An 18,537-nucleotide genomic window follows, 5' to 3' on the forward strand; every position below is an offset into this window, starting at 1 on the left:
TCATTTTAATACATGTAAATTGGAACAAAGTGGAAGTGAAGGAAGATCAACAAGACATCTACCACAAGGTTCAAAATACCAACCAGATAAGTATGCTGCTAGCATTACCAGAGGTACAAAAGGATCATAACTAAAATTTATTCAAGGATAGCCTATCCCAAAGCAGTTTAAAAAGAGTATTAGCTATTCTAAATGTGCAAATCCATTTGTGCAATGATCCTACATACAGAAACACCACCACCACGACTGAAAGAGGGAATTATCTGCCAGGGGAACACAACTGATCCTGGAACTGGAGCTGTGTTATGATCAATCATCTGTCCTTCTTCCCATGCACTCTCTTTCACAGCAGCTGCAAGAGACTTGCACCAAAAATTTCCCCACTCAGATCCACATGCACTGGATCTAAGCAATAGACTGAGGACTGCAATACTGAATTTGGCTGACCTACAAATGCAGTCAATGTGCAGATCTTGTATATTGTGAGCAATCTCTTCAGTCACATCTAAGAAAATGTGTATCTTCATTTTGAGATTATACACACTGATTAAGTACCATAAAATCAAACGTGTTACTCTTAACATTATACTATTTTCATGAGTTCGTTACACAAAGTTTTTGAGTCTCTATGTCGTCTTAAGTCACTTTTGATTTGTTTCCTGCAGGCAACACACACTGGTGCTTTTTTTCTCGCTTTCACATCCTTCCTTCCATCTTGGAAGTCAGTCTTGGAAGTTCTTTGAACTTGACACTGAAGATACTGTCCATCCTACATATCGTACATTTGAACCTCTAAATCCTATTCACATGCATGACATCAGCATCCTTGGCTGAGTGCTCCCTGTGAACATTTAGAAAAGGAGACTGCAAAGTCCATTTTGTATTTATCTCCTCACCCTTGGAGAAAGACAAGCTCAAAGATGGGCTACAAAAGGCACAAGTTAGGTCAAAGACCCATTACACAAACTGCATGCAGGTGTGAGTGGGATTATGTGGATGATATCAAAGAGAACCCAGAATTTCTAAAGATACACACAATACACATTCAACACATCAATCACAGGGTAGGGGGGAAGATCCTAACAGAGCAAGTTTCTGTAATCTCAAAAATTCTCTTCTTTTAGTGGACATGTATCTATGAAAAAATGTGTGTGCCATGACTTACTTTTTCCCATCTGTAGTCTTAAATCTGAGTATCTAAAACCCAGGAAACTAATTGCATAATGTGTTAATCTATAAAGCAGTGGCCTTAACCACACTGTTTCAGCACACATCACAAAGTCTGGCAAAAGCAGGGAGAGGACAACAGGCAAGGCTGATAACTTGCATACTCTTCCCCAGTTTAGCACTGAAGACAAGCAGATGACTCTGCAGCTCCCAGTTCTTTTCCTTACCTTGTGTTTATATTGCTCAAGGAACAATTACTGTCTACATATTTGAACTTTGGCAATTGTAACCCTCAGTTTTCCTCTTACTGGTTGATGCAGCATGATTGAAAGACTAACCTCCAGAAGATTTAAATGCCCTGCAGGCTTTTCCTCCAAACGTTTCCTCATTTCAAAGTAGTTTTACAAACAGAAGTAATGGTACCCTCTCCTAGACTAGTTTTTCCACAAGTCCTGGAATATCTCCTCAAGAAGGATGTTAATACTGGTTTGAAATCCTTATGCAAATTAGGATGCAAATCAAATAAAGGGGACTGTTATATTCTTCTTCAAATCTACTAGAGGAAGCTCTTTATGTACCTCAAGTGGCAGTGCCTCTTGATCCACAAATTACTATATGCAGCTCTGGGAAGAAGACAAAGGACCTATGGGCTAGAAAAATATGGTTGAGATAACCCCTCCTGCACTTCTGGAAAACAGTCACATGAGGCAATGTGACTATCAGAAGCTTGCCAACCTATGACAAGTCTTTCACATCTTTGCTGATATTCTTCCTTCTTTCTAGATCAAAAGAGGAATTCACTTCTGGTGGACTGGACTTTAGGCTTAATATGCAAAGAAATGGGTCAGCTGCATGTCTCTCTAGGTGATCATTCTCACCTGCTGGGCAACTCCAAGGAAGTCCTGAGAAGAATAGAGAATGAAATTTTCCCCAAGTATCAAGAAAGATGCTGTGCTTTTCTGAGTCTATCTGTTCTTTATCCTTGTGCAAAACAATACAAGTAGGTTGAAACCATAGACCACATCATCATCAGGTTAAGATAAACAATGGTCTAACGAGGAAGGAGAAATTTTTGTTCAGAGAGTTTATTCAGACATAATAAAATAATTAAAAATAATTTATCATTTAGACTCACACGTGAACAAGTACTTAGATCACTTGCCATGCATCAAAATTCCTTTGAGATCAAACAGGAATTTCAAGACAGTACCCACAGAAAAACAAGTCAAAATCCCAATGAGAATTCTCCTACTTGCTCTCCATCAACAAAAAAATATTGTCTAAGACACTGAGAGATATCCCCAGATGTGCTGAACCTGCCCACTGCCCAAAGACCATATAAGGTGCTCTGAAAGGCTCAAATGACTGGAAGTTCCTTTTGCATTTTGGGCAGCCAGGTATGACTGTGCTAGGAAGGCCTACATATTTCCACAGCTACCTCCTCCACAAGACCTGAACTACTGAAGCAGCACATTTCCTCAGCATTTTAAAATACTCTTCCAAGTCATCCTTCAGAAACTTGAGAGGCAGAAATGAGTTCATCAAGAGATGAAACCTTGGAGCAAAGAGGAACAAAGTGGTTTCCAGTAGCTGCTTCTACCGCCAGTCACACAGCCTGCATGCTGCTTATTGGACAGTGCACACACTCCAGTCAGCTGTCAACGCTCCACTGTCAGTGAAGAAGAGGAGGAGAACTGACAGTATGCATTCCAGGTAAGCCAGTCCTAGAAAAACAGTGGCTTTTGGCATTAAAAAGGCTTAAATCAGAGCCCTGAAGACTACAAGCATCACACGTTAGGAACCTGCAAACCTTCATTTGGGAAACCTCCTTCCTTGGTCATGGTGTCTCTGCATTTGGCTTCATGCATCAAGGACATCTTTCTAATATCAGTAGGAACTCATTTCAGCTAGTGTTTTCCAGAGAAAGACTAAGTAGATTTTACAGTCCTCGCAAAGGTCAACGCCACATTAGTCCTCACCATCTGTGGCTTAATTAACTATAGCTTCCTCTGGCTGCTTAGAGGTTTTCTGATAATTTAGGACACGAATTAGATGAAAACTAGTACATAACCAACTTGACAGTCCTGTTTACAATGTTTACAAAGTGTGCACTGCACATTGAAATAAGCATTTTGTCAAGACTTTAATGGTAGAGGGACCACATTTAAATTCAAGCAGTGCAAAAGAAAACCTCAAAGTGTCCTGAACCTTCTGTTTTGCTCTTGTTTCATAAGTGAATATTAGCTTCTATAACATGAGACCCCCCAACCCTTTTTTTTTTCGTTTTGCAGCAAGTCATTTGTACAACTGCACTGAACTTCAGCTCCATAGAAATTAGGTATGAGAACTGCGGTGTGAAAACAAGCCAACACTTCCCTACTGATTGCCACAAGTCTTTAGAGAGCAGAACAGCAGCAGGAAAAAGCACTTCTTAAAACCAAAACTGCTGAGAATTTATACTAATCCTCTAACGCCAATTTTTGATTATTTTCTCCCATAGAAAAAGATTAAATATTGTACCTGCACCCAGCCTCAAACACATTCATGCCAATTTTTAGCCCTCATTTGAAAGCAGGCCTGTACAACTCTCTCCTTATTTTCATTTCTTGATAACCAACAAAATCCTCTTCTTTCATCTTTCACTGATTATGTCACCTGACATTTGTGATTCTATCACTGATCTGTATTCTCTTTCACTGACAGTAATTGTTAACAAACCTTCAATCTTAACATTGTCCTGCTTGACATCAGAGTGAGAAAAAACACACAAAATGCAGACAGGTAGAATACCAAATATCATAACAAGAACATCACTTATGAACTGGTAGTATGCCTCTGCCCTGCTACCAGACTTTTTTTCCAGTGGCAAAAGATAAGAATCTAACTAAAACACAGAAAAACTGGCAGCAACTAACACCCCTGAGGGTATTACCAGGCAGGCACTGTGGCTGCCACACAGACCACACCAGAACTTAGGAGGGAAATTACCAAATTTAGATGAGTCTAAATACAGATCTCCTGCAGCTTCCTTCTAGACACACAGCATGTATAAACCACTGGTAACCAGAATATTCCTGATTTCTCTCTGACAAGTGAAAGGCTACCCCAGCTGCCACGCCACTGCAGCTGGTGGGCAGGAGGTCAGCCAGGCAGCGCAGGGCTGTGCTGCACAGCCAGGCCAGCAACGCCTGACCAGAGGGGACTGCTCTGGGAACCCATCCACCCGACCAGGGCAACCTCCCTCCCGCTCCACGTGCCTCATCAAGGGCAACGCCACCCACAAACACCAAGGCTGGAAAGCTGGAAAGGCTAGAAAGTTTTTTGGGGAGATTGTAACTTCCCAGTTTACCTTAAACGGCTTTGTCTGAGCTGAGAGAAGAGGCTTAGGCTTACCAGGCGACGCTAGCGCTTTCTATGTAAACCCAACCCACACTTGACCTATTTTCTGCTGTTCTGAGCGCACAGTCACAATTTACCTCATTCAAACCCGGCAGCTGCTGGGCTACATCTGAACCAGTTAAGTCAAGCTTGAAGGCACAACCCTGACCCCTAAACCAGAAACAAAGTCGAGCTGAGGTCAGCCCTGCTTACACGTGCACAGAGGCACGGCCACATGGGGAAAGCAGGGATGGGCAGTGACGCTCGCCCTGCATGCAGGGGCCAGGACAGACAACTGGGATAACTAATCCCCACCCAGCAAGGGGCTCTGAATGCACTGTTCCAAGGACAAATGTTTATAGATAGTTCAGACCACAAACATTTAAAGATTAGGGGTTATTTTCAGTGTGTAACAGCAATGACTACGTTTCTTTAAGTAGGAAGTTAAAATTACAAGGCGGAAAAAAGATGAGAATACAAATTTAGTCATTTTCCAACTGTCAGTAAAGTTAACATTTCTCAGGAAAAGCTATCAACGATTTTTCTGCTGCTCCCCACTCTTCCCTCTGCATAATACTCCTCCCCACACACTCCTACTCCCTTCCTCATTTTACCTCAGGAGCTGAAACTGATTTTAAAATTTTAATTATCAGGTTTGAGAATCAAGGGATCAAGGCTACATACACTTCTCCAAGTCCTGATTTCAGGCTTGAAGATGCATCATTACACTGATTTGTTCAGTTCTGGAAGCATAACTGGTATACTAACATTAGGAACATAAATATACAGGGAGGGGGAAAAAATCTGACTTGTAGTCTAATAGTCTCCATGATTTTAACTTAGTAACACAAAAATCAACAAAGGTATTTGCATTCCTATAAAACTATCAATACCTCAGGTGAAATGGGCATAATGTAAAATCTACATTTTAGAAGTCAGTTTATTATTCTTCTATCTGTAGATGACAAACTGGTGTGGGAAGGCAGAGGGGAAATCAGAACAGCATGAACATGGAACAGGAATAACATCCAGCAGGAAAGTCAGCAACAACCAATGGATAAGCAAAACCAAACTTGGGCTGGACAAATATTGTCAATAACCAGCCTAAAAACTGCTCTAGTGACATCTACAGTAGTCTTGCACTTGAAAATAGAGATTAAAAAAATAGATGACCTTTATGCTCACAAATTATGTTACTCTCTCTCTGAGCAGCTAGGACAATCTGGGGCAGAAAAGCAAACTCTTCCCTCAAAGCCAGATATCTTTTAGCATCTGAGACTTCCCAAAAGAAGTGGCTCCTATCCACAAAACAGAGGATCTTTCAGCTTCCACCTAGAACACCGTGGTGACCATTTGTACTAGCTCCATTCTCCACATACAGACAAATAAAGGTCAAATGAACTACACTACTCCATGTCCACCTTCTCTCTCATTTTGCTGACACAGCGACACATTTGCTTTTCTTCCATTTTCCACTGAATCACATTTCCTTCCGCTTCCTCACGGCAGGCTCCACATTTTTATCACCACCATCTCAGCAATATGCAACTTGTACTGATTTGGCATTTTGTTTTTTCTAATTGTAAGAGAAACAGGGAGGGAGTACCGGTCCTAAGGCACTCAGTCATGTGGCGATACTGGAACAAAGCTTTGAGTCACTAAGCAACTCACTGCCACTATGGGAAAAGAAACCTCAAAGTGCAGACATTTCCCTGAAGCAAGCAATTAGCAGAGTGAAGTTGATGCTAACAAGGAGACCTGCTAAGTAAGTAGATTGAAGATATCTCTTTTGTACATTGATATTAAAACTTAAACTGGGAAGCAGACACCCTGGGAATTGTGAACAGCTTTCAGAAGGTATTCAACAAGACCCAAATCACATCAGCTGAAGGACAAGCCATATGGATGAAGGCATCTTTAAGCAAAAAAGTACATTCTGTTGGTCACTAGTCGTCAGGACTAGTGGGCAACCAGAAATCAAGCCAAGAGGCCTGCTCAGACACTGACCACTTTACAACAGACACATCTTCCTTGCATGAGGGACAGCAGAAGTTTTCTGTGGCAGCTTGCAGTGGGAAGGCCATGTACCACCACCACAGAAAATGACTGACCAGACAGGTCATCTCTTAGCTCACAGTAGTCACCTCCATCAAATCTCTTAGCAGTTGCATTACTCGGCAATACCATATTCCTTGACAAGAATACTGGTAACTGAGAGCTTACTGAAGTGAAGAGCAAAGGCCTCTCAATTCAGTTCTGCAGAAGAAAACTGCAGAAAACTGTCCAATACATGCCAGTGTGATGACAGATCCTAGAATCAACACCACCTCCTAGAGACACCTCCTAGATACCTAGAGTGATCAGTGTATCACTCTTGTGAATGACTCCCTGCTCTGGAATTTGAACTACCACCAGCTTAGACTACCAACAGTAATCACACAGCTACCTAGTCTCTTCTGCAGATATCCTCAATCCTATTTGCCAAATAGGAACTCTGGAAACGTACAACTTTCCAGCTCCTTTTCTCTATAACTCATGAGGATTATGGGCAGAGGACAAATTCCTACAAACAGTAAAAATATTTTTTTTTTTTTATGGCAGAAAATACATCAGATACCATCCAAATGTTCTTGAAACTCAGTGTATTTTAGTCCACTGAATTACATTGTTTTATTTTCAAGTGGCTTTCAGGGATTTAATTGATAATGTGGTTCTTAGAATACAAATACATACATCTTGGCCCACATGACGGTATTATGAAAGTAGATCACAATAAAACTAATTTTTCTCACATTTTAAAAGAACTACTGTATTTTCAGAACTTTTCAAAGTTAATTTCTAGTAGGATTTAAGTCAGCACTGTCTTTTTTTCCTGTAGAGAGCTCTGTTATGACCTGCTGGAGCCTTTTTAGGAATTTTCCCTATAAACAACAGATCTGACCAGCTGGGACATATATCATAGCTGGATTAACACTACAGCTCTCTGCAACTCTGGAGAAAGCAGTGGATATGCCTTTTATAGAACTGATGAATAACAGTCTTGCAAAGAGGAAAGATTAAATTGCTAATCAGAAAACAGGGATGTTTCAGTTATTGCTGCAATAAATTCCCTGGGGTAAACTTAGGTAAGTAATTTAGAGTTTAAAATTGATACAATGATCTTCTATTTCACCATATTTTTTCATAGACAAATCTCCCAGCATGTAGAACCAAAAAATTCCTACTGAAGACATAATTCAAAATTGAACTACATCACTTGGGGAAGAAAAAAAAAGAAGAAAAAAGCTCAAGCCTGTCAAGCACCATAATTCAGCCACCAAGTCTTATGCATTCTGAAACCTGCTTTAACCTGATTTTATCTCTCATATACCAAAATGGTGTGACATGGTGATAAGACAACAAAAGGGAAGAAAACATTCAAATGGGGTAAACCCCCTGCCTCTATGCTTGAAATATAATTTCTAAACTGTATGCTTAAAATTCACAACTAAAATCACAAAAAATGTAATGATTAATGAGATGCACAGAAATTACTATGATTCAAACTCACTTGCTCAGCAAATACATTAAAATACTATCCTCAATAATACTAGCAGATACACTCAAGTAGAGGAGGTTACAGAGGAAGAAAGGGAATAGTTAACTTTAATTCCATTCAAAAGACAGGAAGTATTTGCTAGATTAAAGGGGGGTTTCAGTATTTACAAACTATAGTAGTAAAAATACTTTATAACTGTAATTACTAGTATACTGTTAAAAATAAATAATGCTCTGTACATCATGCCTTCCACAAGTCCTTAGTAAAGTTATTCCAACATCTAAGAAAACAGCAAGATTCATACTTGGTTTTAATTTTAAAAATTCAAGTTGGTATAAAATTACTTGAGTTTCTCCCCAGATGTCTGGCCTGGAAAAAGAATTAGGTACACAGACCTGGAACTGCTATAGCTCTCAACCTCTGCTGAAGGCTGTGGAGCAGTTCCCATGAAGCAGTAACTCCAGACTACAAAATTTTACTTCCATGAGTGCAATTTCAAAAATACATTCTGTAAGAAAAAGGTCTAGAGTGGCAGCCAGAACAAAGGGACATTGTATCCAAGGGAGGAAGGAAAGCAAACAAACCCATGAGCACTTCACCAAATAAGCTATTGTGGTTATCATGTCAAGATAAGGCTTAATTTGGCTAAGAACATATTTTCATGAAACTCAAGTTTCCCCCTACCTGAAATGCAGGAATGCCTACTCTCTTCCTGCTCTGGGTACAAGCTCCCGTGCAACACTGTAGAGTTTACTTGCATTCCGGGAATCCCTAAAGCGCTGAGGATTCCCAATCCCAACAAAGAGCATTTGGGGAAACCAAGAGCACAGGGGCAAAGCAGCAACTGGTTATAATGCGAAACAGACTTCTCTAGGAGCTCACTTTGAGTCTGGATTACAGAAGCAGGGTTGGTCAGGACCACCACATTAGAAAAATACTTGAAACTTTTTTAACAGATGAAATGGAAATTTTAAGGACACAGAACCAAGAATAAGGCTTCCTTCACTTACTACTGAGTGATATTTTCCATGGATTTTTACAGGTGAAAATGTAATCACTTGTGATCAAACACAGGAAATTTTTACCCAGAAACACTGGATGGATTTTTAAACTCAGCAATCCCAAGCATGGCCTTTCAGAAGTACCAAAATACTTCAGTAAAAGGATTTAATATTCACCTTCAAACAAGAAGCAGGTTTTGTTCTATCTATTCTATTCTGAATCCAGTCTTTTAATTACTTACTTAAATACTACCTGCTAGAGCAGGATTAATGAAATCAAATAATTGAACTGGTTTTTCAGAAATTGCAGGAAGAATATGACAGAGGAAGGACAACTGTTTTCCTATAGATCTGAGTGACACCTGCATTGTAGTAACCTCAGCTTATCCCAAGGACCTCACAGCTCTTTCCCCATTCCTCCTTGTGTACCTTCCCACAGCTTCAGCAGTTCCACCTGAACTGGTGGAGCCACACTATTTGTGGCAGCTACGTCACCTTCCTGCTGACTGATGGCCTCCCCTCCACATTGCTAACTTCCCTAAGGCTTATCAGATCTGAAGAACTCCACTCCTGTGCCAAACCTTGCTGACAGACAAGAAAAGTGACTGAAGTTCTTACTTCTTACCAGATCAAGGTAAAACAGAAAGGTACCATTTTATTCCACCTCTTTTGAGAAAACAGAGGAAGTTCTCAAACAAAAAGCTCTTTTTCAAAGAGGAGCACAAATACAGGCTTAGGGCAGATGATGTACTTGTCCCTCTGACTCTACTAATGGAGGGTGCCAATCCCTCCTCCCTCATTCCTCTCCTTTTGCGAGCACTCGGATAAAACTCTCCTGTCCTGCACGTGTTACTGGGAGTGAGGACTGGTATGAGTCATCTGACCCACTTCTAGCTGGACGCAGCTTTTTGCTTCCCCACATGTTGGAGCCCAACGCATCAACGTCGATGTGTCAGTAACAAACTGTTTAGACCATCGCTCTTTACAAGGCTGCCAAAGAAGCCAGCTGGACTCCTTATGGGTGGTCCAGAGACATGGGAAAGAATCGAGACAGTTCTTCAGCACAACACTGAGAGGAGTTAAAGACGCAGAAAGCTGTGTGTGCCTGGGCGGCCCGTGGAGGAATTGAAAGCAGGAGGGGAGCACATAGGTTCTGTGGCCGGCACCTGGAGCTCCCGAGCTGCTTCTGGCAACCTCAAAGGGTGGGACCAACCCCAAAAGCTCCTGCCTGCCTCATCAGTGGAGGTAAAAGTTTATGGGAAAAGCAATTTTCAGCTGCAGTAGTTATTTTTAAGCCAGAAGCCTAAAGTAAGAGAAGTCCGAAAGATGAGTGCACGTATAATTATGGGGTGCTTAAAATACAGACAGAAAAATACTATTTTAACCCTGTTTCAAGATGTTTAAAGAATTTTTTATGTGCACGTGTGCATTACTACACAAGCTCAGCTTACTTGCTCCTACAAGCAAACAAGGCATGGAAGTCAAAGGCATCTAGGTCTGAAATATCCAATGTCTGCCCATAATGAACTGAAAAAAGCAGAACAGTGGTGTTGCCCATGGCCTTTCGAGCAAGTCTTTCTTAATGGCATATATGACTTGAATTTGTAATAGATCAAGATAAGTGTATATTAGGTCCTGTATCTGATGTACCTACTTCATGATTAGTGAGAAAGTTGATTATTTCAACAATCTTTAAGGCGTGTTAGACATTTGACCTGCCAGCATTCAGACGTGCCACACACATTTAGAAAAAGAGCAAAGTACAGGTGCCTATCGCTCTTCATGCAACACCTCCCACAGGGGATTTCTCATTGCCCTATCTTTACATCTGCAACCTTCAGCACAGGGAGACAGGCAGACTGTACCATTTTGAAACACTAAAGCAACCAGGCTTGTCTTCCAGAAAAAAAAAAAAAAAAAGTTCTGAAGCAGAGTGTGAGGCCTGAAGAGAGATTTCACCATAAATATTCATTCTAAGATTTTTTTCTTTAAACCAAATAAGCAAGAGGACTTTTTAAAGACTGTGCACCCTTCTACTTTCCTTTCTGAGTGGTAAAATACCCTCTGCAGGACATTTAATGATTGTGAAGGAACTCCATTTGAATTCTGTCCTGTCTCCACTGTGCACATTTGCTCTAGTGCTGTGTGCTCAGAAATCCTTTGGAAATACATTATCACACACAGTATGTACATATTTGGAAGTATAAAATCAATCATGCACCCTTGCTCTGCCCAACCCAGACATACAGCTGAAATGCACTCGCTGCTTCAGGCAAAGCAGAGTCTTTCCAGATCTTTCCACAAGCCTATTTTACTATGAAAAAAACATGATATAAAACACTTTTTATTATTCTTCATTTGCTTGTCCAAAGTATAATGCAGTTGACTCCAGCTGCTTGAGCCAGCAACAGTAGAATCACACACGTTCAGCCCAACAGTGTCCGTGAAGGGCACTGCCAAACACCACCCAGACAAAAACACCACTCTGATGAGGTCACACATACCATATGCTGGGCTTTAATGCTTCACATCCCCATCTATAGTCCTTCAAGTAAACGACAGTGCTTAAACAAATTAAGGCATGATTAGCTTTGCTGCTGCCTAACTTAATATGTGTATCACAAAACAGACACACATAGATGTCACAGAACAGTACAAATAACTTACTTCAGAAAACTACTCCAGTTCAAAGTATTTGATTTAGGTCACACTTGTATGTGTAGACGTAACTGTAATTTTTCCTTAAAACAGCTTTTTGAAAGAAGTGTTCATTTTCAGACTATACCAAGAGCCATAATTAAACCCACTACACCTGTGAATTTTTAAACACAGAACATACGTGATGTATTTCGAATGCAAAGTGGAATTCACATTAAGGACCTAACCTACATGTCCATTTCAAGACTAAACTTCCTACAGATACTAATTTGATATAAAAATGCATGTTGTAAACTTTTTGTCTACTTCCTACAAAGGACAGAATTTTCATTCCATTGCTAAGCAAAGTACCACAGCAAACCTTCACATCTGCTTTATCCTCAAGATCCCCTCATCACCACCATAAAAAGAACTACATGACTAAATGGTCTGACCATCCCAGATTAACGAATGAGTCACTCAGTCACACACATTTCACATAGAGAATAATACAGTTTACATCCTCCATGAAGCAAAAGAGATAAAAGCCACCGGAAACAAGTTGTAGGTTGGTGTTTAAGGCACCACACATAGAGAATCCAAGCAACTTCTAAAGAGAAGGGCAGGATTCTAAGCAGTACACACAAGGCAAAAGAACCACATGCACATTTAGCAGTAAAGAACAAATTCACTGACAAGTGTTACAGTTGGTATAACAAACCTTGTGAAGACATGGAAGTGGGCTCATACAATGCAGCAGCATACCCTACTTTTAATAATGATACTCATCTAGCCCTTAGCAAGGTCATTGAATCTCTTAACAATTGAAACATGTTTATTTATGCAAAGAGCAGACATGGCATGGGAATGCATGGGTCACGATTCCCCAGAAGTCCTGCCAAAGTCTCTTTAATCTTGTTCTGGAAGAACCACTTCTGGTAACGACAGTAATTTAGTTCTTTGCCTACTCCAACTTTGTTTCTCCTGCCAAGTCTGAAAGGATGCCAAGTGTGCTGTTTCCTCTGCTTTGAGCAGTTGTCACCTTTACACTGGACAGCAGCACCTTATTCATGAAGCCTTTTGGCCCAATAGTTACATGAAACACCACTGTTTCTTGATCAGAGCTTATGTGAGCAGAATTAGTACCAAATACTCGTCTGTTGCCCATTACCAGTATTGTAAGTCTATGTAACGATGGGAAAAATCAGTCAGTAGTTAAGAATTGTATCTGAAGTGAAATGGAGTCTTCCCACACAAATTTAAACTTTGTTTGTTTTGGCAGAAAGATACTGGAATTTTAGGCACTAACAGCAAAATGCAATAAAAGTGTTTAGGTCAACATGGTCTCTAAGGACTTCATATTGAAAATGTGCAGCCTTGAGAGCTTAAACAAAAAACTAAACATGTTTCAGAAGACTCAAAGTTAACTCATCCCTGCAAAGAATGATTCCTCAGTTCTGTCTTCTGCTCATAAGCAGATCAATGATATTCCAGACTAAACAAGGGAGCAAAACCACCAGTTTTTTGCAAAGGAGATAGTAACAGGAAGTTTACCGAAGATTTCATCTAGGACCTGGTATTATGGCAAAGAAGAGGGATGTCCTTCAGAAAAAATCTATGAGTACAAACTACCTTACATTAAGTGACTAGTGGCTAGGAATATGATTTCTAGTATTAACAGAAAACAGCACACAAAAGGAATAGAAACAATCCTCCCACTTCAGCTATCTTTGAGCAGAAAATAAGTCCCAGTAATAAAGCTAATATTTCTGTCTAACATACTGTTAGTACATATAGTTTCTGTTCTCTTGAAGACATTTTCATTCAGTAAAGGTCTTATCTGTACAATTAACTTGTAAAACTTGGCATCAAGATATTGTCAGCCCTGCAAAGAGAAATTCCTATGAAAAACATTTCTCAAGCTTTTTATAACCATTCAAATAAAGAAATCTTTACACTATTCATCAGTGAGCACAATTCTGTTTTATGCTACTACACTCAATATCCAAGCAATAGCCAGTTAAAATGCAAATTCTGTGTGCCTTAGTACTTAGATGAATCTGTCAGGAAACTTCTTGTAATGTTAAACAATTTAAGTATCTTGTCACCAAACTACTCATGATGGATACAGATCAACAGCCTCCATCTCAGGTTTCAATAGGTAACTATTTGCTCCATGAGAGGAGGAAACAGCCTGATCTAACACAGAATTGTCCTCTATGTGTCAAAAATAGAGGCCAACAGTTAGGGAGAACAAGCTTATCTCTGGAACTATTTTTGACAAGCTACTGCTTTGTAGCAATTTTCAGTGAATATGTCTTTAAGAAGTGAAGTCACCAACACTGCTAATTTCACATTACCGATCAAGACAGTATGACATATTTTGTCTGTTCATATGACATATTTTACAAAATTACACCTTCAACCTGAATGCACCTTCCCAAATTAAGGTGCTTCCAAGTCTAATGCTCTATCAGTTAATATTCTTTGGGGGGCCTAAAATGCATAGAACATCGTTATGCCACTGCCTGGCAATGGCATTAATAAAAGGCAGTCCTCCTATGTTCCGTTTGCTTTGTTCAGATCAGAAACGATCCACTGCCAAAAGGAGATTGATTACTGTTACTGGAATGAGCATTACCAGACATATGATCTTGACAGATTTCAGGCAAAGGACAGACAGTAGCACCAGTATTTGCTTTGTAAAATGAATCGGGAAGATTGCAGCTGGACTCTGAGGGTGAATTTACACCTCATGGCTCAGCTGATTTAAGAGGTCACTGCTGCCAAAGGAGGCTATCCCACTCTGTGTTGTGTCATCCTGATCCCCTCAACGGAGGAAGCCACAGCACTGGATGCACCCTGGGCTAATCCAGCTCAGCTCATCAACATCACAGGCTTTTCCCCCACGCCGTGTCCCCGCCTCCCGCGCTCCAAAATCAAGGCTGTGCTGGTTTAGAGGACTGAAGGCACTAGTGCAGGGTCTGAGAGTGGGAACTGCTGTCTGCAGCAGAGCCAAACTGTTCTAGCAGCTCGAGTCATAACATGTAACCTCACCCTGATGAGAAATGTTCAACTCGTTTGGCTTCCCTACCACAGACACACAAAAGCACCAGCCCTTCCATGAACTGAACCTCCCTCTCCTTTCCCTAGGATTCTCTCTCAGCCACTCTCTTTTTCTAGCTCTGTATTTGGCATTGGGAAAAAAAAACATCTTGGTGAAGCAGGAGGGAAGAAGGGGTGTCAGGACAAAATTACATAGCATTTATTCAGGGCCATCTGTTATTCCAAGCCTCTAAGTACTATTTCTGTATCTCCACAGTGTACCATCCAAGCCATAAGGAAGAATTTATGGCTATTGTAATTGCAATCAGTTCAGCACAAGTTGAAGTATCAAGTATTTTTCTATCTGTCATAGAAGAGATTTTTAGACCTTTTTCTGAAGCAGCAAGGGGGGGAACACTAATTCTCTTGTTCCTTAAATACACACACATTAATATATTAATGTGTTTCTAATTAATGGAGAGGCATTAAAATCAAGAATACTGGAAATTTTAGCAGGCAACAGTAAGAAGAGTGTTTCTTTTTTAAGATATTAACATTTTCTGTTATTCATTTTCCAAGGGAACCAAAAATCAGTAAGTGGAATATCACTGCAATCATGCAAAGACCTGGAAATTAAAGTTCAGAAGGGATACTATCTTCTATCTGCTCTACAATTAATGGTACTGGTTAACCTTTAAAGGGGTCAGGTATTTTATCTGAAGGTGCTACAGTAATATTCATGACACAGTATACCTTGACATGATCAGATTATCTAGAATAATAGAGTACCCAATATAATCTTTCACAGAACAGGGAACAATCTCTGCTAATAACCAGTAGGAAATTGTTCCTGTAACACAGAACTTGAACATAAAATGCACTTAAACAACAGTAAAATCATGGCTTTTAAATAAATAAAATGGATAGTACTTATACACTAGTCAAATTTCTTACCTGATAGGGCTGAAAGGCACTATCTTCAGTTATGAAATCCAGCTGTTTGTCCACAAGGAATTCTACTGCAGTAATTGAATTGTATACACTTTTTCCAACCAAGGGCTTGAACGTCTGTCAAGGAAAAAAGAGAAAATTAGGCAACTGAAAAAAACCCCTCAGCATATCAAACCCCCAAAACTGTATAAATACTGATGTATTCTTCCATTAAAACAAGCTAAAACAGAATAACAGTTACTAATTATAGAAGAAAGGATGATTTTGTGTTCTGTCGCTTTTTTCCTTTGTGCTGTTGGTGGAAAACCAGCTAGAAAAGAGAATTACACCATACATTCTTCCTTTCCTTCACTATGCTTGAGCAAGATTGTTTACCACAGAAGCTCAAAGTACAGGAGCACCATTCCATCCTAAACACACAGCTCAGCCCGCAGATCCTCTCTCCCTGCCTGCAGGACCAGCTAGCACAGCAGTGATTATACTAAGGACAGCTCAAGTGGAAGCAGACTGCAGAGAAATCCCTCCCCCCGCTTCCTGTTCTGAAATCGTTCACCTTGCCTCAAGTCAACCATCTCATTTCCCTGCCCATCTCTGAACTGTTCTGACTCTGCTCCTGCCGCCCCCGCAGCCGCTCCTCCCTGCAGCAACCGGCTGCTCCAGCACAACGCCTTCGAGCCCACAGCACCGGGCACGGGCATTTTGCAGCAGGGCCAGGAGCCTTCCTGATTCACCTCGTGGGCTGCCAAAGCAACAAGGTGCTGACGACCCTCGCTGCTGCAGGAAGCAAAAAATATCCCAGCTCTGCTGCAAAAGCCAGGCACAGATAAAGGGGAGCGGGGAGTCGGAGGCTCCTCGACACCCTCGTACCGTCTTGGCCCAAAGCCCCTGCCCTCATCCAGGCACAGCAGGATGCAGCAGGTGAGCAGGGAGGGCACCGTGCCTCTAGTGATCTCCCCTGAGAGGTGACAAGCAGGCAAACCCTTCCCTGCTGGCCGGGTTTCCTGGAACAGAAGCACAAGGACAGCCCAGCAGAGCGGGGATGTACCTACTGGGGATGAGTCAGGTGAAAAGGAAATCCCAGAGGATGGAGGGGAGAGAAATGCTGCTCTGAGGACTGACAGGAACAGAAAGAGGAAGACATCTGTGAACAAAAGAAATGACTGGCAGAAAGAACATGCAGGATGCTAGGGGAAAAAACATGGAGGGACAGAAAAAAAATAAGAGGAAAGTTATTTTATAGGACAAAAAATAATAATGAGGGAAAACAGGAAAAGAAAAAAGCCCTTTGAGACTGATTCTAAATTTAAAATGCAGGAGAAAAAGACAAAGAGGAGAAACAAGGGCAGGTCAAACCACATGGAGCACAGTACAAATGCTACACCAACATCTGTAAAATGCTGCTATCACAGCTCACATACAACATCCTGCAGCAACAGACCCCAAGTACTTACAAGGGAAGGCAGGATCACCACGACCTATTTACAGATGGGGAAACTGAGGCACAAAGCAGCCCCATAACTTGACAAAAGCCACTAAGCAGGGCAGCAGCAGAGCCAGTGACCTGCCCTCAGCCAGTCTGCAGGCATCTCACAAGTGAGCACTCAAGGTTTTATCAGGCTTCATTACCTACTTTCAAAGGTGTTGCCTTGCGATTAGGCTAAATATAACCCAAGTGTCGCTGGAGCTTCAGCTCTGGCACTTACTAAACAAATGAGAGAATTCTTCATGGCAGATACATTATACTTTCTAATAAATCTATCAAACTCCACAAATGCTCCGACTGAATGCACAGCATTCTTGTTTCCATTTTATTTAAGGTTTCACTTCAACTGCTACTCTTTCTCAGACAAGGAAGGAAAAAAAGTCAAACCTCTCCACCAGTCAGCCATCTCTACAATAGGTAACTGGATGAAAGGGCTGGAGGAGCAAAAGTATATGATAATATTCCAACTACAGAGTCCAAATAGTAAATAATTATTTAACCTCTAATAGCTAAGAAAGGGCCTTTGCTCTTGCATCACTTTCCTATAATGGATCTTGTATTGCTAATGGTTAAGAGAGGGTGGAGTTCACATCATGAAATTGCAAAGCGTTGAGTGCATAAACTCACAAACAGACATTTATTTCTTTGAAAAAGCCAATGTTGTAGTCCTTCAGCTCTTAAACTGCCCCCATGTCTTCCCCAACACTGTTATACTTTTCCCACACTGCCTTCTTTCTAACTTTCTGAGCTATTATTCAGGTCAAGAAATGAGTTTCCGACTACAAACAACAGGACATACCACATCATCAGCTGAAACGAAACTGTGTGGAATGTGGCTTGCAGTTATCATTCAGGATTCAGACAACACTACAGATTAAAGTACATGTGAGCCACTGCTTTATCTTCCTAGTGGTATTAAAGGAACTAGTTCCAAATATAGATCTGTGAGTGTGATTATTCTGAGAAGAGAAACGTAATGCCTTCTCCCTTACTTTCATAGATCTATGCCTCTAGACAGGTCAACGCCCCCAAAATACTCATGTGGAGGATGCAGGCTATCCCAGAAGCACAGAGGAAAAATATGTAAATAAATACAGCAAAACCATGCTATGTCACACATCTCCTCCAATGTGGATAGCCGCTCAGCTGCACACAACTTGAGATTTTTCAGACACTATTAAAAAACATTCCCACTATCAACAACAAAACACCACCCTTAAGTAAACGCCTTCTTGGAAAAGCAAAGTCCAGACTCCATCAGTTCCACGAGATAGGCAGGCCACCAAGGAGACACCCAACCTGGGACAGGTTAGGGATTTGAAAAATTTTAAACAGAA

General features: G+C 40.9%; 1 protein-coding gene across 9 annotated transcripts in view; it reads right to left on the bottom strand.

Moving 5' to 3' along the window:
* JMJD1C (jumonji domain containing 1C) overlaps nucleotides 1-18,537 on the bottom strand; it is a 161,468-nt gene that overhangs the window by 40,657 nt on the left and 102,274 nt on the right. For 8 of the 9 annotated variants that reach the window (XM_053983500.1, XM_053983499.1, XM_053983504.1 and 5 more), the window contains one exon: nucleotides 15,721-15,834. In XM_053983500.1, coding sequence (XP_053839475.1) covers nucleotides 15,721-15,834 — 114 coding nt within the window. Of the gene's footprint in view, nucleotides 1-15,720; nucleotides 15,835-17,999; nucleotides 18,039-18,537 lie in introns of those variants that run through there. The other variant, XM_053983509.1, reaches the window with a different exon arrangement.

Source organism: Vidua macroura, chromosome 8, assembly GCF_024509145.1.
Source record: "Vidua macroura isolate BioBank_ID:100142 chromosome 8, ASM2450914v1, whole genome shotgun sequence".
Classification (NCBI taxonomy): domain Eukaryota; kingdom Metazoa; phylum Chordata; class Aves; order Passeriformes; family Viduidae; genus Vidua; species Vidua macroura.